General features: G+C 36.9%; 5 protein-coding genes across 6 annotated transcripts; 3 read left to right on the top strand and 2 right to left on the bottom strand.

Annotated features, from left to right (window-relative positions):
* Window positions 1–4,310: 4,310 nt before the first annotated feature.
* LOC140970008 (uncharacterized) lies at window positions 4,311–5,201 on the bottom strand. The gene has a single exon (XM_073431555.1). The coding sequence runs from the start codon at window positions 5,199–5,201 to the stop codon at window positions 4,311–4,313; it is 891 nt and encodes a 296-aa protein (XP_073287656.1).
* Window positions 5,202–6,405: 1,204 nt separating this feature from the next.
* Window positions 6,406–7,570, top strand: LOC140970015 (uncharacterized). The gene is made up of 2 exons (XM_073431565.1): window positions 6,406–7,107; window positions 7,201–7,570. Exons 1-2 carry the CDS (start codon window positions 6,478–6,480, stop codon window positions 7,462–7,464), a joined length of 894 nt encoding a protein of 297 aa, XP_073287666.1. The 5' UTR covers window positions 6,406–6,477; the 3' UTR covers window positions 7,465–7,570.
* A 2,136-nt stretch (window positions 7,571–9,706) lies between these two features.
* LOC140970020 (zinc transporter 4, chloroplastic-like) lies at window positions 9,707–12,793 on the top strand. Its single transcript, XM_073431569.1, has 4 exons — window positions 9,707–9,963; window positions 10,090–10,147; window positions 11,215–11,924; window positions 12,268–12,793. The coding sequence occupies exons 1-4, from the start codon at window positions 9,943–9,945 to the stop codon at window positions 12,721–12,723; spliced, it is 1,245 nt and encodes a 414-aa protein (XP_073287670.1). The 5' UTR covers window positions 9,707–9,942; the 3' UTR covers window positions 12,724–12,793.
* Window positions 12,794–15,355: 2,562 nt separating this feature from the next.
* On the top strand, window positions 15,356–20,819 carry LOC140970011 (glycine dehydrogenase (decarboxylating), mitochondrial). Of its 2 annotated transcripts, none has more exons than XM_073431561.1 (15): window positions 15,356–16,794; window positions 17,073–17,318; window positions 17,398–17,475; window positions 17,554–17,654; window positions 17,736–17,931; window positions 18,043–18,168; window positions 18,299–18,484; window positions 18,577–18,690; window positions 18,841–18,993; window positions 19,187–19,375; window positions 19,464–19,541; window positions 19,617–19,742; window positions 19,815–19,913; window positions 20,020–20,137; window positions 20,603–20,819. In XM_073431561.1, the coding sequence occupies exons 1-15, from the start codon at window positions 15,559–15,561 to the stop codon at window positions 20,695–20,697; spliced, it is 3,141 nt and encodes a 1,046-aa protein (XP_073287662.1). In that variant the 5' UTR covers window positions 15,356–15,558; the 3' UTR covers window positions 20,698–20,819. The 2 variants fall into 2 exon arrangements, with proteins under 2 accessions (XP_073287662.1, XP_073287661.1); XM_073431560.1 differs by having other exon boundaries at window positions 15,357–16,794; window positions 17,398–17,479; window positions 17,558–17,654.
* Window positions 20,820–21,136: 317 nt separating this feature from the next.
* On the bottom strand, window positions 21,137–22,918 carry LOC140970012 (uncharacterized). The gene is made up of 6 exons (XM_073431562.1): window positions 22,717–22,918; window positions 22,304–22,374; window positions 22,126–22,178; window positions 21,510–21,995; window positions 21,346–21,436; window positions 21,137–21,266 (listed from the first exon to the last, which is right to left on the bottom strand). Exons 1-6 carry the CDS (start codon window positions 22,856–22,858, stop codon window positions 21,180–21,182), a joined length of 930 nt encoding a protein of 309 aa, XP_073287663.1. The 5' UTR covers window positions 22,859–22,918; the 3' UTR covers window positions 21,137–21,179.
* Window positions 22,919–22,983: the final 65 nt, after the last annotated feature.

Genomic DNA, 22,983 nt, shown 5'->3' with positions numbered 1-22,983 from the left:
TTAGTTCATAATATCTCGAAAATCCACGCACTCTATATTTTTGTTGTAGAGTTATATTTGATGCGTGAAAAGTGTAAAATATTTTTTCAAGGATTTCCAATTCAGTAATCTCATGCCCACAAAATTTCAGTTGCGAGATTATTCGATACATCGCCGAGTTGTAATCACTGAATTTCTTAAAATCTTGGAATCTCAACGTATTCCATTCATCCCGGGCGGTTGGAAGTATAACTTCCCTTATATGTTTGAATCTTTCTTTTAATCCATTCCACGAAGCCATGAGATCTTTTTCAATCAGATATTCACATTTTAATCGCTCGTCGAGATGTCGACGCAAAAATATCATGGCTCTTGTGTTTTCTTGTGATGTGCATATGCCATTTTCTTTTATGGTCTCATTTAGACCTAATGACTCAAGATGCATTTCTACATCGAGAGTCCATGGCATATAATTTTTTCTCGTAATATCAAGAGCAATGAATTCGAGCTTTGCCAAGTATGACATTGTGGTACTAAAAAAAATTACGATGCATTTTATAAGTTAATGAATATTACAATACAAAGTAATGGATAAACAACAAATACAAGCATTCGTAAAAATAAAGAAAACACACGAGGAGGATATTCTCCGATAAGTACAAGATTCGTGAGTATTATAACCAAAATAATTAAAAATAACTTTGTGAAAGCCATCTTTTTTTTTCTTCAAAGATTTGATGAAGAATAATTTTAGAGAAGAAGAAAAAGTTGGAGTAATTGAATATATTTGTGAGATCATATTTATAGGGCAAAAACTAGTCGTTTTGTTACCGTTTATGACCGTTGGTGTGCAAGAAAATAAATGTATGTATTTGTATAATTTTATGGTAATAATATGGTGTATATAATATTAGTAATGTTTTAAATAATTATGTATATCATATCACAATATTATAATGAAGTGTCATAAGATATTTTGTTTAAAAATCTTATAGACTTTTATACTTGTCGTATCCCTTACCGGGAGTGTGGGATGTCGTCTTAACATCCTCCCAGATTTTATAACAAGTTTTTTGAAAAATTTATTTTTATTATTTATAATAACATTATATATTAAATATATAAACAATAAATAAATAAACAATAAAATAAATATTATTATTTTTGTTACCTTTTTCTTCTGTTTTGGAGCTTGGAAAAATATGGAGGACTTTTAGAGCTTCGTGCTGATAACGTGTTGTGAAAAAGTAAAAATTTACGGTAAAAAGTAAAAATCTCAAACTCTCAAAATTATCACATTTCACACTTTATAATATTTTTCTCTCAACTCAATTGTGATTTTCTTTACATATGAGAGATCTATTTATAGAAAATCTTTACAAATAATCCAAAAATAAATTACATCATTACATTCATCATCACACACAAATTTCAATGATCAACACCTAATTTTACCTAATTTTCAACATTCAAATATTCAATATTCAATATTAAAATATTAAATTTCAACAAATAAGTCAATAAACAACAGCTTATTGTTTGTTTGATTTTCGAGGTTGTCACCGACACAGATAAAATTAAATTAATAAAAAATTGGCTCAGGTCATTGAAGAAATGGCCCGCTAGTTTTTTGTTTATCGCATTTCATCCACTTTTTTTCCAAATATATTTGTATTATATATGGAATATAAGACACTCTGTAATGTAAAGAATAAGATATTAGTTTCGGAAGCGTTTGGCTCAAATTTTATATATAAAAAAAATTAGAGTTATTTTATCATATCATCCAACGAATCAAGCTATATCTAAGAAGATTATAACTTATTAAGAATCAGCCGTTTGGTTTAGATGGATGAAGTTAATATTGCTTAGATAATATTTTAAAATATAATATTTTTCTATGGAAATATATATATAATATTTTGCTAATATACAATAACAAAGTGTCTTTTAGTTTGGAAGTGGGAAAAGTTTTAATTACAGGTGATGATATTAATAATTGGAAGATATAATAAAGTATTATCGTTGATGGATCGATGGAAGTATCAGATGTAGCCTGGCCCAAGCTCGTTATATGATCAATTGTATATTATTTAAATAAAGGCCCAAGCCCATCGTATTATCAATTTTGGAAGAGAGAGACTTTAAAATACAACCCCCCACCCACCCCCGTAATTTATTTCTATACAAACATTGAAAATTTAGTATTTTTTTTGTTTTAAAAAAAGAAATCTTTTTTTTTAAAGTAAAGCTATCGATATTAATGACAAAATATCTCCAAACATAATTTTAAAAATTAAAGCTTTACATACATCTGTCGGTACGAAATTCGGGAATTCCTATACCACAAATGAATTATTATTAATATTTTGTAAAATTCGCAATTATTAATAGTTATTACGTAGAGTTCCAAGGCCAAAAGAACAAAAAGGGATGTGCACGAGTGCAATAAATTTGTTAACATTTCTTAATCGAACACTAAACTATTTATATAGTGATTATTATTTTTAAAATAAATGCTAATTAATTATTACAACTATTATATCAAATAAAATTTTTGTACTGCTTAACTCAATAATTGTGGCCCGCTCTAGTTTAATCCCCAATACTAGTAAAATATCTCGAGTAGGCCATATACATTGTAACTTGAGATGTAACCTTTTCATGTATTCGAAAGATCCCATCCCACCACTATTTTTCTTCTTAATATCTTCAAAATTAAAAGTTTACAAAATATTGTTGACGACTGACGACTGAGTTGGATGTCCTAACAGCCAAAATTGTCCAACAATTACGGACCATGTGGTCTACTAATTGTATTAAATTAAATATATCAAAAGTTCCCTAAAATGCCTTACAAATTTCTCAAATCATTGGTTGTGAAAACTATGGTGAATTTGAACTAGATTTTGTAATCCGCTTAAAATATGCCATTTCGTCTACAACACATGAAAAAATTTCAAGTTATGGCATCAAAATCGCGCGACCTAATTCAGGCTCCACTTGCATTAAAACTAATAGAGCCTTTCTAATTTTATAATAATGTCCCGACATACAATATAAAAGATTAAATTTATAATAATTTCGAAGTAAATAGGATTGATTATCGAGCGGACCAAATTTTGGATTCAAATGCCACTTAAGATTCGAATCCAACCACACGCACCGGATTCCCCGATTCCCTCAAACCCAAAGTGATTTTCATGAATCAGCACAACTTTTCATTTAATCCCAAAATCCACCACTAACAAACACAATGTTGGATTAAAGGTGGACTTTTAGGTTTATGCGCTTTACATGTGTGTGAATGGAAATTTGGTTTGTCCCACATTAGAAAAACGAAGTGGTATAGATAAGTTTATATTGTGTTACACTTTAGGGAGGTGTAACAATGATTGGTCAAGAGGCTCTCTCTCGCGCACACAGGCGCAGGGGGTGCAAATCATGGGCCCGATTTGCAGTGGAAAAAGGCTTGACTTGTGTGCAAGCGTACGAGCGCGACCTGGGTGCGTCGAATGTCGGACCGATCAAGGCAAAAATGGCCTAGCAGTCTATGCCATCTTTGTTTTTTTTTTTTTTTTTTTCAGTTGAGACATTTCACATGTCCTTGAGACCTTTCGCATGGTCTGACTGTTGGTGCTCCATATTCCCAACTGTTAGTGATTCATCTACCATCTTTAAGGCAACTTTTGGCCTTTCGTATGGATGGTATTGACAAGTATAAATAGGGGATGTGCCTAACCTAGAAAACACCAACCGAAAATCCACTTTCTCCTCACTATACTTCTGCGTTCTGCTACAATACTTCTGCTTTCGCTACAGTCCTTCTGGTTCTGCTACAGTACTGCATCTGCCACAGTACTTCTGTTCTGCTACAGTATTTCGTTCTGCTACAGTACTGCTTCTGCTTCTGCTGCTACAATACTGTTTCTGCTCTGTTCACTGATAAAGTTCAGGTACTGATTTTGTTCGCTAGCATAGTGCTTTGTGCTGCAACTCTGCTGGTTTGCCCGTTGTATCCTGGGAAACAGACGTCCGCTGAATCCTCGGAGCACATACCGGAGGAGGCGAATCTGTTTTAAGGAAACTGTACAAGTTACAGGCCTCGATTTGATTTATTGTACTACTGTTTTGATTAACTACATTGATTTGCTGGTTTTACACATAACTTTCTGTTTTGTTTCTTCCATATGTTTTGGACACCACACAAGAGTTCAACAAACAACCCCTATCCACCACTAAGTCAAACTTACATAAGAGTTTAACACGAATAGCATTCCACGTGCCGGTATTTATCCAAAATTACAAAACAACCCCAAAATATCCCCTTTTTACCTCCCTCCGGTGGCCCTTCCGACCGTGTCCTTGCCCCTGATAATGGAGTCCAGCCTCTGAAGCTTCAACTGCTGCTTAAATTTGTTAATAAAATCATCAGCTTTTGCATCCACTTCTTCATCACTGTCGGTGAATTTAGCGTTCCCGTTCTCTCTCACAGTCGCCGGCCGCCGCGCCTCGACAGCGTCCTCTTCTTCAAAATGTCGGAAAGGGAATTTCAAGCGCGTCGATTTCTTCATTTTTGAGGGAAGTTTGGCCGGCATCTCGCCGGAAGCAGGTTCCGTGTCTGATTTAGTCCTGCTAAAGTGACCACCATTTAGGTGACTGTAAACTTCATCCATGGTTTGCAACTCAGTTTCTTCACCTTTCTCTACATGGACGGGTTTAAAATCTTCAAAGGTCGAATCTTTCTGCCCAAAAATGAAATGGGTTTGCGTTTGTTGGGGATTCTGTACATGGGCTCGTTCGAAAATGTACCCACCTTGTGACGGGGGGGTTGTTTCAAGATTTTCTAAGGGATTCTCTTGGAAAAAATAGTGGGACTGTGTTTCAAACGCTTGAGCTTGAAACTGATTGTCGGAATCTGTGCTAGATTTGTGATTATTAGACAAATTTTGAGGGTCGTGAGATGAGAAGTGCGGGTGGAAATTGATAGATTTCAAACGCTGGAGAAGTGAGGATGATTTTGAGATTCTGGGCTGGTTGTGCTCATTTTGAGATGAATTTTCTTGCAGGTTTTGGGGTTGTTTTTGAGTGGCAAAAGTAGAGGTAAGAGCAATTGTACCTATCGTGAGATTTAAGAGTACGAAAAGAACAGTGGGAGTGAACCAACTGTTGATGACTGCCCATATTGAAGAAGGTATTGCAGATGCAGATTCTTCAAACATTGTCTGTGATAAAAAAAAAAATAAAAATAAAAATTTGGTTCACTTCTTTTAGAAAAATAAAGAAGTATGTTCTTTTTGAGTGGGAACTAAATGTGTTTTATGGTAGTAGAAAATGGGAGTGGTGGGTGGAGTTGGTGTCTCTCCCAAAATATGATAAAATTTAGGGAAAGCTCCGTGCGCCTCAAACTTATTACTTTGATATATTCATTAATCAATTAGATTTTAGAGACTTTCCTTGTAACGAGTTTTAATTTTTTAAGGAAATATCGATTTGTCAAATATGATATTAAAACCATGTGATTTTGTGATCGGTGTATTTTTCTATCTTACATTTGGGGTGTTTTATTCCCCATGATATAACTAATCTTTATAATTTGATAATCAATATATGATGCCATCTTCCATTAATATCTACAACGAGGCAACGATGTAGCCTATTGAATAATTATTTTATATACATATTTTTTAAAAAAATAATGAAATTATATTGAAAAATTCTTGCTTTCTGGTTGAAAAAATGATTTATTAACTTAAAAGGTTGAGCATAAAACATGTCAACATTGTTGAAGCCAATTAGCCTAGCTTACAGAAAAGGGCATCAATGATCTTAGAACATGGGGTTGTTTGTTGCTAAATCAAACGTGTCGAGGGGAGGGAGAAATGGACAAAATAGAAAATGGTGGGACTTGAGTCGAGTCGAGTTGAGTTGACGAAGACAGCAGAACATCGAAGTGGGAGTGCCGTTCCCATACGACGTCGTTATGCACCTCTGTACTATTTTCCACTTTATGGTCTGTCCTCGTTTCAGAATAATAATAATTTAATTATATTTCAACAACTGAATTATCTTGAAATTGAGTCGCTAAAACTTCATTTTATAGAGCTATTTTTGGCTTCGCAATTTATTTGATATTTACAATTACAAATTCTTCTTAACAGCATCGGCGCTCACATTTATTATTTATTTTCATTCCTATTCTATTCATATATATAATAATAGTCACTAATTGTTTGATTTCATTTTAAATGGGCCCAAAGTCAGCCCAACAATTAGCCCAATTCAAAACAAATATTATATCTGGCACCACCATTCATTCAAGTTATATTTCAACTATAAAGAGTAGTCAGCGGGTCAGTGGGTCAGTCATTTATCTTGATTTTCAATTTCATTTCATATTGGGCCCATAAATATATTGGAAATAGGCCTCGATTTCGCTCTTGTAATGAGTAGTGAATTTTAAATTTGCTTTTCCCTTTCACTTTCCCTATTTCTGCAATGAACATGAATCGTGACCCCTACGCCGACCTCTCGCATCTCTGCGGCATCGCCGCCTTTTCACTCCCGCCCCGCCCTCTCCTCCTCTCCCTCCCGCCGCCTCCCCTGCCCCCCGCGGAACACTTTGGCCCAATCCCCCACCACCTCCTCCCCCGCTATCTCTGTTACGATGCCCCGTCTCCAGAACTCCCTTCTTCTTCTTCTTCTTCTTCTTCCATACCTTATTCACCCCCTGCTACTACTACCCATCCTTCGCCTGAACCTTTGCTACTCCATTCTCCACCACTTTGCCCTGATTTTACTCCTCACGATTCACCACTGCCGTCTCCTGATATTACTGCGTCTCTCGCTAATGTTGCTTCTTCTCCTCAACTTTCGTCTCCGCCACCACCCTTTAACTATAGTGACTCTGTAACTGCTGCTGCTCCTCATTCTGAAACCCTGCTCCGTGAATCACTTATCAGCTGCAACCGAGACTCTCCACGCCATATGGATTCGCCTGTACAACAACGAGAAATTCTCCCTCCGTGTGTTGTCAACTACCAAGATACACTATGCTTTACCCCCGAACGAGAAACGTGTTCTCTCTCTGCGTCACTCGGGGTCGGAGTCTCGGATGATGAAAATCGGGTACCCAGTTTGTCACCAACTACTGAGATCGATGAAATGTCGTTATGCGATTCAAATTACGGTTTGGCTCAATACTTGGTTTCTGTCATGAAGGATTCTGCTTTCACTGGTGGGTATGGCAAGCGATTGCCCTCCCTCGTCAAGAAATTGGCATTGTGGCGTAAAGATGTAATTTTGGATGGCGAAGAGTGTGAAAAAATAGCTTCTTTCGTCAAGTTATCTTTTTCTAGCCGTGGTAGGGAGAATATTTTGCAGGAGCCATCAAGAAAGAAGCAAAGGAAGCAGGAGGCTAAATCCAAGGGCGTGGCATCTTCCTTTTACTTTACGCGTAGTAAGTCCGCTGGTCGATTGTTCTAAAGTTAATTCCATTGTGAAACGTATTGAGGTGGGGATCAATAAGGATTTCAAATTAGCCCTTTGTCAATGGAAAGAAGCTGCTAAATCTTTTGTCTGTGGTGGATTTCAAATTAGCCCTTTGTCAATGGAAAGAAGCTGCTAAATCTTTTGTCTGTGGTGGATTTCAAATTAGCCCGTTGTCAATGTAAAGACGCTGCTATATATTTTGTCTGTGGTAGGTATATATATATATATATATATATATATATTCGACAACTCCACACGACCCCTTATTTTGTGGTAGCCAATGACTAATGATATATTTCCTATATAATGTAAAAACTGTGAATTGGAGACACGCTAGATTGAATATTTGGCACCTTTGAATCTACTTTTGCATGCTTTGTGTTTATTAATATAGTGGGAATTTCAGTTTTTATCAGTTTCTTGGTGGGTTTTATCTTGGTTTTGTAGTTTCAGAAGTTATCCATTTCTTGGCTTAGGCTCAACCTACATGGAAGATCAACAATTTTGTAATAAAAGTGTCGCTGTTCTCAATGTATACCCAACTATTACATTATAAATTAACAATTTTATATTTGCATTAAGGTAGGAATGATTGAATAGAAAGTGGCATATATAGAAAACTTGTCTTCATTACAATTTCAAACCCATATAATAAAAGTTTCATAGCAATCCTATCGATAAATTATTTCTGTTGTATAAAGATTTGGTCGGGTCAAGGCTTGGATACAAGAATTTTTTAATAAATTTGTTAAAATAAGAAGATAATATTTTGTCCGAAACCACCACTCCACCAATACACTAAACATTCCAAAATACATACATGTAGTGTTTCAGATATTTCATTACAACTTGGTAATTATAGTTTCAGACCAAAAAAAAAAAAAAAAAAAAAAAAAAAAAAAGGATCGAAATAGGTGTTGGAATCGGATGAGGATGTATTTTATATTTAAACTTTAGCAAGAATGGGAGCCCGACAAAAATATGAAGTGGAACAATGTTAACATTTATATAAGTTTTAAATTTTTTTTTTATTTTTATGCTCTTTTATTTTACACAAAAACTCTTGTGACACGGAACAATGTTAACATTTATATAAGTTTTAATTTTTTTCTTATATTGTTATGCTTTTTTATTTTACACAAAAACTTTTGTGAGACGGTCTCACATATCAATTTCGTAAGTCGAATATCTTATTTGAGTCATCTATGAAAAAATATTGCTTTTTCTGCTAAAAATATTACTTTTTATTGTGAATATCGATAGGGTTGACCCGTCTCACAGATAAAAATTCGTGAGACCGTCTTACAATAGACTTACTCTTTATTTTAAGATTTCTCTTTTTATTGGATATTATAATTAATTATTTTTTCAATTATTGAAAAGCAAGAATCCATGCGATAAAATAATGAAAAATCACTTGATCTAAAAAGTTTATAATAATTTTTATTTTTATTTGTGTTTTATATTACATTTAAGAATATTTATTGTCAAACTCAATTAATAGTTTTGAGTTAATTGAGAACAAACTTACTTTAAAAAAATAAACAACAAATTATTATTAATAAAGCACACAATTTAAAAAATAATGTGTTAATTCGGATGGGTTAGGTTGGGTCGGGTTGAACATTAGTACTATTAAAAAATTGCTCAATTCGAACCTAACCCGAACTCGAGTCAACCCGAAAACTCTCGACCCAAACCCGAATCAACTTCATCAATTCGATTTTGATTTTTTAAAAAATAAAAAAATAAAATTCAATTTTTTTAAAATTTAAACACATAATAATAAAATTTCTCTCATATATATGATTTAAATTTGAAAATTTTATTTTAGAAAAATAAACTATATTTACTAAATCAAATAAACAATTGTTAAAAAATAAAAAATATTCAAAATAAATATTAAATTATAAAAATTTATGATATAAATATACAATAAATATTTTTTCAGACACATAATATATAAAAATATAGACAATATTTATTAATTATATATTTTTTAAAAAAATTAAAATTGGGTTGACTCGAACCCAATCTAATCCGATATTTTTTCCAAGCTAGCTATAGAGTCCAACTCGATCTAACTCGAATCCGAAAAACCCAAATCCAAACTTTTTCGTGTTGCACTGTATCGAGTTTGATAAATCGTATATGATTTTGACAATCAAGTTAAAAAGTGAAAAATGACAATCAAGTTAAAAAGTGAAAAATGAAGTGCTGTCGTATTTTTGACTTGTACAATTTTGTTTCACGAGGTGTCGACACTATGTGGTTCCGTCCTCTCTGCCGTCCAAGAATGTCGACATCTCTTTTATATTACCCCATTTTGTTCCCTCCCACGATTTCACGTATATAAGCTCGTCAGCAATCTTTTTCGATTCTATCTATTTATTCGAGTTTCGTGCTTTGTTTCGGCACTCTGCTGAATTTGACGCAAGACTCAAAAAGGGTGAAAATAAATCGAGGGGTTTGATGCCCATGTCATTTCTCGAGGTTGTCTCTTTTGTTGCGATTAAGTGTGGTTTCGCTTTCAAATATTACTTTTTTAGGGTTATTTTGAGATGAAAAATACGATCTTCCTGTCATTTTTAATTGGGAATTCTGGTGATTGTTCTATAGGATTTGTTGCCGGTGATCTGGAATGGAAATTTCAGAGGGAACATACGGTTTTACTCGGGTAAATCAATTAGATTTGTTTACCTTAAAGTTTGTGGATGCGTGAAAAAGATTGATATTTGGATTCTTGGTTTTGCATTTTATCTTGAAGTCAAGAAATGGGATTTAATTAAGAGAATTTTTGTCGTATGACTTGCCTAATATCTCGATTTTCACTGTTTTATAATGTCGTTTAAGTTCCACTCTTTTTCTTACATGTTGACAAATTTTGATTTTGGTTGAATTTTCATATCCTTCGAAAATTGTCTAAGATAATCAGCTTAATTGTTTGTGTTCGAAGCATTTTAGGACTGTATTTCATTGATTTGATTCAATGAAGGTTTCTTGTGCTATTTTCCCGTTTCTTATCAGCATTATGTGTTGTGCCCAGGTGATGGGACGATCAGCTTTCAAAATACATGAATTTCTCACTTCTCATGCGCGCAAAATACATGAACTTATGATCACCTGGAAATGATTTCTCGTAGACATGCTTATCCAGCATAAATCAATTGATTTGATTGTGTATGTTAATTATTTGGCCGGATGATGTTGTTTGTCGACAGTCTTTTGTGTTTGTGGCAAGTATAGGATTCATACCTTTGATTTTGTTTCTGAAAATCTGTTGTCTTAATTTAGGTCTTGAGAGATCTTTTGTTTCTGTTTGGGAATTCTCAGTTTAGCCAAATATGTGCTGTTTGCCGTTTTCCATTTATGAGCGACGAACAAATTGTCCAGATTGTGTGTCATTATACAGACTCGAAGTTTCAATTTCATTTCTATTTTTTTTCTCAGGGGTTCTGTTTATTGATTTTGATCTACCGAGGTTCCAAAATTTATATGCTTTTCATAGAACGAATTCCAATAATTATAGGGTTCTGAACGCACAGAAACTAATCCAATGGCCACCTCTAAGAAAAAAGAAGTTTGAAATTTTATGTGCTATTTTTTTAAAGTCTTGTATCTCCCCTCCTCCGGATTTCTGGGTCCGTCCCTTGTTAGTTACAATTTCCATGCTAGCCATCTAAATCATTTGCTTCCCATACAAGTTTAATTCTCCTCATGTCTTTTTTCCTGGGGTTTTAATAGACTTGTTTGAACAAAAGCTTTCTCAATCCATGTCCAACACCGTATGTGGCCCTCAAGACGAGGAGTCGGAAGGATGTCGGGCTGCAGACTACGCTCTCATCCTTAAAATGGTGGCGATTGCAGCCATTCTCACTGCGGGAGTCTGTGGTGTGGCCATTCCTCTACTGGGCAAGAAACGCCGGTTCCTAAGGACTGATTCAAATCTCTTTGTAGCTGCCAAAGCATTCGCCGCCGGTGTAATCCTCGCCACAGGATTTGTCCACATGTTACCCGATGCCACATCATCGTTGACGAGCCCTTGTCTTCCGGAAATGCCATGGTCGAAGTTTCCATTTTCTGGTTTTATTGCAATGATGGCTGCATTGGCTACGTTATTAGCTGATTTTATCGGTACTCAGTACTATGCGAGGAAACAGGATAGGCAAAGCCAAATTGTTGCTCGGACTGATTCGTTAGATGCGATTTCTGAATCGGGGATCATTCAAGTTGAGCCAAGGGGGTGGAAAAGTAAAGTGTTTGGAGAAGAAGAAGGTGGTGCGATGCACATTGTGGGAATGCATGCACATGCGGCACATCACAGACACAGCCACTCACAAGAAGAGGGGGCTTGTGAAGGGCGCATTCCAGAGCATTCACACGGTCATTCCCACTCATATGGGATTGGAAACGGAGATGATGACGCGGGCATTAGACACATAGTTGTTTCACAGGTATGGAACTAACCCCCACCACCCCAAATGGAAATATTTATTATCTTTTTTTAAAACAAATTTCGTCGCTAGGATTGTTCTCACCACCAGTCAGTTTTGATTTCTTAAATGACCGCTTTCCATCACCATCCATTTTTTCCCAGTAATTTAGTTCATAAATTTTGTATTTCACAATTTTCTCTAGGGGTGTCGATGGACTTGGGAATATGCATGAATCTACCCATCGTCATCCATATGACTAGGAGGAGTCTTTGAGATTCGATGACAAGAAAATGTTCCTCATTTCCTGATTTCAGAATTGATACAAACTTTCGTCGCGTCTGAGAAATATTATCTTTTGCAGGTTTTAGAACTTGGGATTGTGTCACATTCTGTGATCATCGGTCTGTCCCTTGGAGTTTCACACAGCCCATGTACTGTTAAACCTTTGATTGGAGCACTCTCATTTCATCAATTCTTCGAGGGCTTCGCTCTAGGAGGCTGCATCTCACAGGCTCGTTTTAGGACCCTTCACTCGACAATAATGGCATGCTTTTTTGCCTTGACGACCCCCATCGGGATTTCTGTAGGGATCGGGATTTCCTCGATTTATAATTCCGACAGCCCTCGAGCTCTAGTTATCGAAGGAATCTTCGACTCAATATCTGCTGGAATTCTTGTGTACATGGCTTTGGTGGATTTGATTGCTGCTGATTTCTTGAGCAAGAGAATGAGCTGCAATGTGAGGCTTCAAGTGTTGTCTTATTTTGCTTTGTTCATAGGTGCCACACTGATGTCTTTACTTGCGTTGTGGGCTTAATTTTTTTTGTTTTTGGACGATATCAGATTTTGCAATGACATAATTGATAATATCATATTCGTTTTATTTACTATTAGGCTGCGTTTGGTTTGGAGGATAAAATAAACTAATGATTAGTATGTAAATGATAAAAGAAATGATTGTGATAGAAATATAATATATAATGTAAAATTGTATTATGTTTGGTATGATTTTTAAGTGTGAGATAATTTTGAATTTTTTGATGAAATGTCAAAATTGTCCTTTCTTTTTTTGTTTTTCTTCTTCCACTCCGGTGGCAGCGGTCCGACAGAGGCAGCGACGGTGGTCGACTGGCGGTGGACGACCGGAAGCGCCGGCGGCGACCGGAGGTGGCCGGCGGTGGAAGGCCTGAAGCGCCGGCGGCGGTCGGCGGCCTGAAGCAGTGGCGGTGGTCGGCGACGGCCGGCGGTGGCCGACGGTTGCCGGCGGCGGTGGTCGGCCTTTGGCGGATGTTGCCCGTGGACGGTCGGTGGAAGGAAGTGGTGGTGAGTTTGAATTTAGGAGAAGGGTAAAATTGGAAAAATAAGAAGGATTAAGAGTAGGATAAATAATCCTAGGGGGTGAGGAGGTATTATTTTAACCTACATAATATAACCTAATCATTTATAGGAGGGATTGACTTGATTAAATAATCACGCGTACCAAACGAGAGATAAGGTGGGTTAAAAAAAATAAACCCACCTTATCACCCCTACCAAACACCCCCTAAAAATCATATTTTCATCCCTGTTCGCAACTCCAATGTAATTGTTATTTCTAACCAATATTATCTGTTATTTCATTATCTAGAATAGCTTACTTCAAGTAATTAAGTATTAATCAAACTTGATAATTTAATCGGAAAAATTAATTTAACCAATGTGTGTATTTTAATGATAGTAATTAATAGGGAGTGCATAATATCCTTTACCTAGGGGGAAATTGGTCCAAATGTGGGGAATTTGAGTCACAATAATCCTGGTTAAATATAATTTTTTTTTTTAAATGGTCACTTTTTGTTAAAATAAACATTGGCTAAAAGGTCCAATTTTTCTTTTTTTTATTGATCCAAATTGCTCCAACGGAAACCGTAGATTTCACAGGAAGTGATGCTATGGCCCAGATTTCAGCCTAAGACAAGATTCACCAACTCCCCCATTGATTCTCAAGCCACCAACCGAAGTTTGGAAAAGATCTTTCATTTATTTTTACATATCTTTTCGTCTATAAAATTCTCTGTGATCCAGGCAGGATTCATTTTTTAAAATCTTGTTTTAGTATAGGACCGACCTTGACAATCGAAATGCAAAAGCATTTGATTTAAACATGTATTTTCTTAATTGGTACTAAAAAAATATTAAATACAGTTTTATATCTAAATAAAATATTTAAAATATATATATATTTAAAATATGGCAAAAGACACATTTATTCAAAAGAGTAATATTTATATTGTTGGTCTTTGGCTTCTTGGTACCTTGAAAGTTTTTTTTTTTTTTTTTTTTGTGTGTGTGAAAAAAGCACAACCTAACACACAGTTGTTTTTTTAAAAAAAAATTATTTTACAGTAAAATCTTTTGTATCCAAGCGAAATATCTATCCTTTATCTAAAGAAATCGTTTAAATTTCATTTTTTTTTATAGTAAATATGGTTTTTACCCTTTATCGAGTTATTCATGGCTTATGTTGTAACTTTTTGTCTATGTAACTAATTTTTGTTTTCCCAATACATAAGTATTCTTTTAAGACAATAACAAATACACAAGTATATATATACACGCACACATAATTTCAAGAGTCAAAACAATTTTAAATTTAAAGTTATCATTTTTTTTCGAATCTTATAATTTACGACAATTAGTGAAGCCTTGGTTCGACCCATTCCAATGGATTAATAATCCTATATGGCCAATATTAGTTTTTTTTTATGTAGGAAACATTTGCAGAAATCACATAAGATACAATTTAAATTCAAGATGATCAATATGCTAACTTTGTTTTTTTATTGCCCATCATGTGAGGTGAGAAATGAAGATAGGCCAAGTGTGAAAGAGAATCAGCCAAGCAAGAAACATGAAATTTGTATAAACCATGTAAATTCTATTCCCAAATGCATTCATTTTGATCCATTGAATCTCAATCTCTTTGCCCATCTCTCCCTTCCATTCGTTACATATCCAATTGGGCATTTAGTAATAGAAGTTAATTCACGAAAGGCAGGATTTTTACCAAAACCATTGGCCGCGACAGCCTCGACATTTAAAGAAAAAGTTGGTGAAAAATCCTCAATCAAAATATTTTTTTGGGTTCACTCCCTACCCACAAAATTGTGGTACTATGTCATATAAAATGTGATACACTTCATGTGGAACTAAAAAAATACCCAGAGACTGAACACAAAAAAATCGACGGTTGAGGACTGGAGGCCAATTTCCTGACATTTAAACCATACCCCAAAATCCCCTTGTCCCTTTCCCCAAGTTGGAGACGAGTCACCTATTCCACCGAATCTTGAAATTGTGGAAGCATTATTTTTATTTTTCAATTTCATATTTAATATTTTCAAAACTATATTAATATTCATGCACACACATAAGCAACCCATTATCAGCTCCGCACTCTCAGAACATTAATATAATTATAATCATAAAAAAAAAACTATAAAAAGGAAAACTTTTTTCATGTCATATTGCAAGAGAAGAGAGACACTGTTAAAACAAGAACACAGCTAGAAGCGAAGCTAGCTTTGGGGATCTTTTTTCTCTCCATCTTCCCTTCATCCCTTGTTGGGGTGTTGCATTCCTTTTTCCATTTTAAGGAGAATCTGCATAAAAAATGGAGCGCGCCCGCAAACTGGTGAACCGGGCCATTCTCAAACGCCTGGTTTCAGAATCCAAGCAGCCACGCGGCGGCGTATCGACCAGCCCAGTATCAATGTACAAATCCTCCAGGTACTTTTCCTCGTTATCTCCGAGCGGTGTTCCAGGTGGCGGCAATGTTTTCAGGTTTTCTGATTCGAATCCGAGGAGTTTGGTGCATTACACGAGCACCCGATCCATTTCTGTTGAGGCCCTGAAGCCGAGCGACACCTTCCCCCGCCGCCATAACTCGGCCACGCCGGAGGAACAATCCAACATGGCTGAATCTGTGGGGTTCAATAGTCTTGATTCACTGATTGATGCAACTGTGCCTAAATCTATTCGTATTGATAAGATGGCGTTGCCTATTTTTGACAAGGGCTTGACAGAGGCACAGATGCTTGAACACATGACAGATCTGGCATCTAAAAACAAGATTTTTAAGTCATATATTGGAATGGGATATTATAATACTTATGTGCCCCCCGTAATCTTGAGGAATATAATGGAGAACCCAGGGTGGTATACTCAGTATACGCCTTATCAGGCTGAGATTGCACAAGGGAGGCTCGAATCCTTGTTGAATTTTCAGACAATGGTGACAGATCTCACCGCTCTGCCCATGTCGAACGCTTCCTTACTCGATGAAGGGACCGCGGCTGCTGAGGCTATGGCTATGTGTAACAATATTCAGAAGGGGAAGAAGAAGACTTTTATCATTGCTAGTAATTGTCACCCACAGACCATCGATGTGTGCAAGACTAGAGCTGATGGATTTGATCTTAAGGTTGTCGTTTCGGATGTGAACGAGATTGATTATAAGTCGGGGGACGTCTGCGGGGTGCTGGTTCAGTATCCGGGGACTGAGGGTGAGATTTTGGACTACGGGGAGTTCATTAAGAATGCTCATGCCAATGGGGTTAAGGTTGTCATGGCCTCTGATTTACTGGCTTTGACACTGTTGAAGCCACCGGGCGAGTTGGGTGCAGATATTGCGATTGGCTCAGCTCAAAGATTTGGTGTACCGATGGGTTATGGAGGGCCACATGCTGCTTTCTTGGCTACTTCCCAAGAGTATAAGAGGATGATGCCCGGAAGAATCATTGGGGTTAGTGTTGATTCTTCAGGAAAGCCTGCTCTTCGTATGGCTATGCAGACGAGGGAGCAGCATATTCGTCGTGACAAGGCTACGAGCAACATTTGCACTGCTCAGGTGTGTGATCTCCGTCTGCCTTGTCGTTGTTTTTTCAAGATTTCTCTGTGTATAATCTTTTTCCTACCCTGGTCCTCAAATTCATGCAAAGATGTGTTTTTTAACACTGCCAGTGTTTCAACTTCACTGAAATTGCTTCTAAACGCAAAAGTGAGATGATAGGAACAAATAACACTATTCCAGCTTATAGATGGATTGAATTGGTCTATATCTAGTTCCTACTTAAAAGTATATGCAGCAAATACTTACGTTGAATAGATTCTTCTCCGTTTATGTAGGCGTTACTTGCAAACATGGCCGCCATGTATGCTGTTTATCATGGACCAGAAGGCCTTAAAACTATATCCCAAAGAGTCCATGGACTGGCTGCAACCTTTGCTGCTGGATTGAAAAAGCTTGGGACTGTAGAAGTCCAGAGCCTTCCCTTCTTTGATACTGTGAAGGTCAAATCAGCAGACTCAAAGGCCATTGCTGATGCGGCTGACAAGAGTGAAATAAACTTACGTATTGCGGACAAGAATACTGTAAGCACGCCATTAATCATTGTGTATCATGATATGTAAGTATAATTAGTTCTAAAAAATCTACCACTTTATGACTCAGATCACCATTTCATTTGACGAAACAATCACCTTACAAGACGTGGACAAGCTGTTTAAAGTATTTGCCGGTGGTAATCCTGTAAGTGCGATGCTTGTTTCTTTCTACAAGGGTTAAAGCTTTAGTTTAGCACATAAGGTTGATAATCATGATTAACAGGTAGCGTTTACTGCTGAGTCTCTTGCATCGGAGGTTCAAAATCTAATTCCTTCGGGGCTAGTGAGGGGGAGCCCATACCTCACTCACTCTATATTCAACTCGTAAGGCCAAATTAAATAAAGGGTCTATCATGGGGATCATTGTCTGTAAGGGAAAATCTAACATCTACGTTGAATTTGTAGGTACCATACAGAGCATGAGCTTCTAAGGTACCTTCATAGGCTTCAGTCAAAGGATCTATCGTTGTGCCACAGCATGATTCCATTGGGGTCTTGTACAATGAAGCTGAATGCAACGACAGAGATGATGCCGGTGACATGGCCTGCATTTGCAGACCTTCATCCTTTTGCCCCAATCGAGCAATCCAAGGGATACCAAGTTAGTATAAACTATTTTAATTATGGCTTTCCTCTATCTTTATCTTTGTAAGTAGAATTTCATACATCACTTTTCACAACACATCGATGAACTATGATATTATACTTTCAGGAAATGTTCAAAAATTTGGGTGAAATGCTGTGCACAATTACTGGGTTTGATTCCTTCTCTCTGCAACCCAATGCCGGTGCTGCAGGAGAGTATGCAGGACTTATGGTTATCCGGGCATATCACATGGTATTTTTTGGCTACCTCCATGAGACTTTAGAAATGTAGCGAATGTGTACAATGTCAATCTTGGGATTTATTTGCACTTGACCTCACTTTTTATATCAGTGACTTTCTTAAAAGTAAACTTCTGATGTAGTCTAGAGGAGACCACCACCGAAACGTGTGTATCATCCCAGTGTCGGCACATGGAACAAACCCTGCAAGTGCTGCCATGTGTGGGATGAAAATCGTTGCAGTTGGAACTGATGCAAAAGGAAATATTAACATCGAAGAGCTACAGAAAGCTGCAGAAGCAAATAAAGAAAACTTAGCTGCTCTTATGGTGTGGATAAACATCATTCTCACAGTTCTCTCAATGTGCTTCTCTGTAATTTTTGTATGGGTAGTGTTAATAAATGTTCTTCCTGAATTCAGGTAACGTATCCTTCAACTCATGGAGTTTATGAGGAAGGCATCGATGAAATATGCAAAATAATTCACGACAATGGTGGACAGGTTTACATGGATGGAGCTAACATGAACGCTCAGGTACTGTAAGCCTTACGATCCGCGCCCATACGCCATGCATAAGCTGTTAGCACAGACAACTCTTCGCTTTATTATTAAACTTCTATCGTATCTGCCAAAAAAGATGGTGTGTTTTTTCAGACCTATTCAATCCTTTTTGTGCTTAAACAGGTTGGTTTGACAAGCCCCGGATTTATCGGTGCCGATGTTTGCCATCTCAATCTTCATAAAACATTCTGTATTCCCCATGGTGGAGGTGGACCTGGTATGGGGCCAATTGGAGTGAAGCAGCACCTAGCACCATTTCTACCATCACATCCTGTGGTAAGCAAAAATTCATTACGGATCAGTATCTGTCATTGTGACGTGATTTTTTTTCTAAATATTAAGTGAGATTTTTTCTTGAAAATACAAGCTTTCACATCCTAAACATAAACCACCCACTGGTCCCACCTCTCCCCCCTGTCTCAGTTCCCGTCACTCATGGTTGACAGATGCTTTAAAATGATAAATGCAGATACCCACAGGAGGTATACCAGCACCGCCTCAATCTCAGCCCCTTGGTACTATTTCTGCCGCACCTTGGGGCTCTGCTCTCATTTTACCCATATCATACACTTATATTTCCATGATGGGATCAAAGGGGTTAACTGATGCATCTAAGATAGCTATCTTGAATGCAAACTACATGGCAAAACGGTTGGAGGTCTCTGGTTCTTGAACCCTTCATCTCTAGTAAAATGTTGGCCCTAAATATATATCTACTAACATGAAATTCCTTTTTGGCTTAATAGAATCATTACCCCATTCTTTTCCGAGGCGTCAATGGGACAGTTGCCCACGAGTTCATTGTAGATTTGAGAGGATTTAAGGTGATTCTACCTCATCTTCATCCATGTAAAGCTTCCATTTAATTTCTTATTTAGAGTGGCACTTTTTTGCCGTAGAATACTGCTGGAATTGAGCCCGAAGACGTTGCAAAACGTTTAATTGACTATGGATTTCATGGACCGACAATGTCATGGCCAGTTCCTGGTACACTCATGATTGAACCTACAGAAAGTGAGAGCAAGGTGAGACAAAAGTTTTTATGGATCATTATCTCCCAGCGAACATCTTTCACATTTGGGATTCTGAATTTACAGGCAGAGCTTGATAGGTTCTGTGATGCTCTTATCTCTATCAGAGAAGAAATTTCACTGATTGAGAAAGGAAAAGCTGACATCCACAACAATGTTCTCAAGGTATCGTTGAACTTAGGGTTCTTTTATGAAAAAGGGATCCATTTTTATATATTAGCTTCTTGATTTGTTTGCCGGTACTGGTTTTCAATGGTATACGTCGTTCCAGGGGGCTCCTCATCCACCATCATTGCTCATGGCCGATACCTGGACTAAACCATATTCACGTGAATACGCAGCTTACCCTGCTGCATGGCTCAAAACTGCCAAGTTTTGGCCAACTACAGGTGTGTCCAGAAGCTATTGGTATTTTCTGATTGTATTTTTGGGATTGAATTTTCCTTCTTTTCTTTATTTTTAACTTCTGAACAATAATGAAAGAGCAAAGAGTGAAAATGCAACATGAAAAAAATATGAAGTTTGGGCCCAAGGACTATACATCTATGGTCAAATGCCTGATGCCTAAAAGTTTTTTAATTTTATCTTAAATTTTCAAATGCATTCAACACGCTTTATACAGGTAGAGATCATCATGAGGACAAGCGCTTGATAACCCTTTGATAGACCTACCACGAACATGATATAAAATCTGTGACACAGTATCTTGTGGTACCCCACCCCACATATCCCTTAACGGGTAAACTTGTGGGTCCTGGGGCGTGGCAGGTGTTTCCCCGATAATTGAGTTCTACCACTGAATAATGCAAGATTGCATTGTAATTTCTATATGACAATTTTGTTTTGCATTACAGGACGTGTGGACAATGTTTACGGTGATCGCAACCTTATCTGCACTCTCCTTCCAGTATCACAGATGGCTGAAGAAGCGGCTGCAGCCACTGCATGAGAGTATTGAATAATTCTTGTGTTCCACTTCTCTGTCTTCTTCTTGTACATAATAAGTTTAAAATACTTACTCTTACATTCAATATCAGTAATACAATTGTTGCTAATAGCAACTTTATTTTATCATAATCAATCATGCCGTTGAATCAAATCCAACCTAATCACGACTCACCAATTAGAAAGACGCATGCGCTTTCAACTCGGTTTCAGCAGGTTTGGAAACTTTTAGTTTTCAATTCTTACAGGGCACCTAAACCTGGCGATTCGTGATGAAAAGGAAATAAACTGGCAAAGTGTGAGGTCAAATAAGAGTCTCGTGAGTTCAAAGCATATTACATTTATTTGTAATTGAAATGAAAAACAAGAGAAAAATCTGATCAGCAGAATATCCCAAAAACACTGAAGGCCTGGGAGAGGTGAAGACAGCGAGGTAGCTCGTGTCTTAAGTTTGTTACCTGCAACAGCTTTATACCTAACCAACAATTATGCTCCGTACTTTGGCGACTTCCAAAGTTTGAAAGCTACTTCATGTAACAATCTATCGGCAGGTATAACGAGGTTTCCACCACTCTGCATTAAACGAATTCAAATTTTAGTTCAAAGTAGAAATTTATCAAGCGCCCACATCAAATGAAGGTTTGCTATGTACCGCTTCAAAATCTCTAAAAGAAAACATCTCCACCATATCCTTGCGAGTCACGGCATTCTGAAACTGAGCAAGCAGCATAGGGGAGTGGTGCCTGTAACTAATTTCATTATACGGACAAATAATGCTCAGGAAATAATATAAGAAACTCGGTAATACTCACTTACCTAAAATTTTGCCTTGGCTTTCCTCCTTTCACCATGAAACTTTGGCGAGGGACGACCGATGAAAGTTCTCTGTTTATTGTGGGATCAGTATAAGGTAAGGAAAAATTTAAAGGGTCATCCCCAAGGGTAGATCCATAGCTCATTATAATAGACATGTGCAAACGAGAATTTATATCTATTCCAGATTCTGCAATATTCATTACTTCACCAGCCAAATTGTTTAGAAGTTCAATCTCTTTTAAACCGAGAATCTTTTTGTTCGCACCAATATGCGCAAAAACTAGATCAAACTGGCTGGTATTTAACGTCTTCCCTTCTTCGAATCCAAGCAAACCCAGTATTCCCGAGGCTAAATCTGGTATCCCAGCCTGAGAATGACAATCTTTGCATAGTTCATTCCACTGGAACACAGTTAAGTCAAGTTTATCTCCAATAGTTTTCAAACTCAAATTGTCAGTGATCATAGCAGCCTTCATTCCCATGAACCTAAAATCGGATACCAAAGAGTGAATTTCAGGGGACAAGGTTTTTTTTTTTTTTTTTGCATTATACTGAAAACATAAAGACAAATTCACATTTCATTGCTAAATGAAGGAACTTGAAAGGAGTACTCCACCTCTCTCTTATGGTCAGAAATTCACACTTTTCTTGAGATAACACTACTGCATCCTGATGAATCATAAAGGGAATTATTGTTAGGCACCGTAGCTTCATCATCTATGTCATCATGGCGACGACTGGTAAAATTCAGCACAGATATAAAACAGCAGACTCGACTAGTCTTAGTGTCTCACCTCATTGTCAAATGCTTCATTTGCATCTAGCAACTCTAAAAACTCCCTAATTATTCTCGTTTCCTCATTTCCTGCAATCTAATCTCCAAGTAAATTTGTCGAACAACAAATGAAAAAAGACTTTCACGAGGATAAATAAATACAGAGAAAGGAAAGCCAGAAACCCCTAACAATTATTATGGTAAAAATATTAAACCATGGCTTGGCCAAATAAATTCAGGTATAATTTTAATAATCCGCAACCCTGAAACGCCAAGCACAACCAAAAGAATCAACAAACTCCAGTAATCTCAATGGAACAGACTATGTTTAGCACGAGTAGCACCTATACTTCATAACATCGAATTTTCTTCCAGCGATTGATACTCAACTAATTAATCTATCTACGAGAAACAAGAAATCTACAGCAGGACCTGAAAGAGGGGTCTGAGGGAGGGCTAAGAAGCCACAGCATGCCCGAGAAGCGAAGGAATGGAGGTGAGTGTGATCGGGGCCGATCCATCCAGCTAATCCGTCTCCGTACAATAACAACGCTCTGCTTGGCTTGTCTGCCATTTTTCTTTCACGCGAAAAAAATATTTTACCAGTGTTTCCTTTTTTTAAAAAAAAAAAACCTACAAAGTAAAAACATCATCATTATTTTTCCTTTAAAAAATTTAATCCCACGTATTGTTAATATA

Source organism: Primulina huaijiensis, unplaced genomic scaffold (genome assembly GCF_012295235.1).
Source record: "Primulina huaijiensis isolate GDHJ02 unplaced genomic scaffold, ASM1229523v2 scaffold43279, whole genome shotgun sequence".
NCBI classification, from domain to species: Eukaryota; Viridiplantae; Streptophyta; class Magnoliopsida; order Lamiales; family Gesneriaceae; genus Primulina; species Primulina huaijiensis.
Note: the sequence above shows the minus strand (reverse complement) of the source record. Positions and strands in the feature narration are given on the sequence as shown.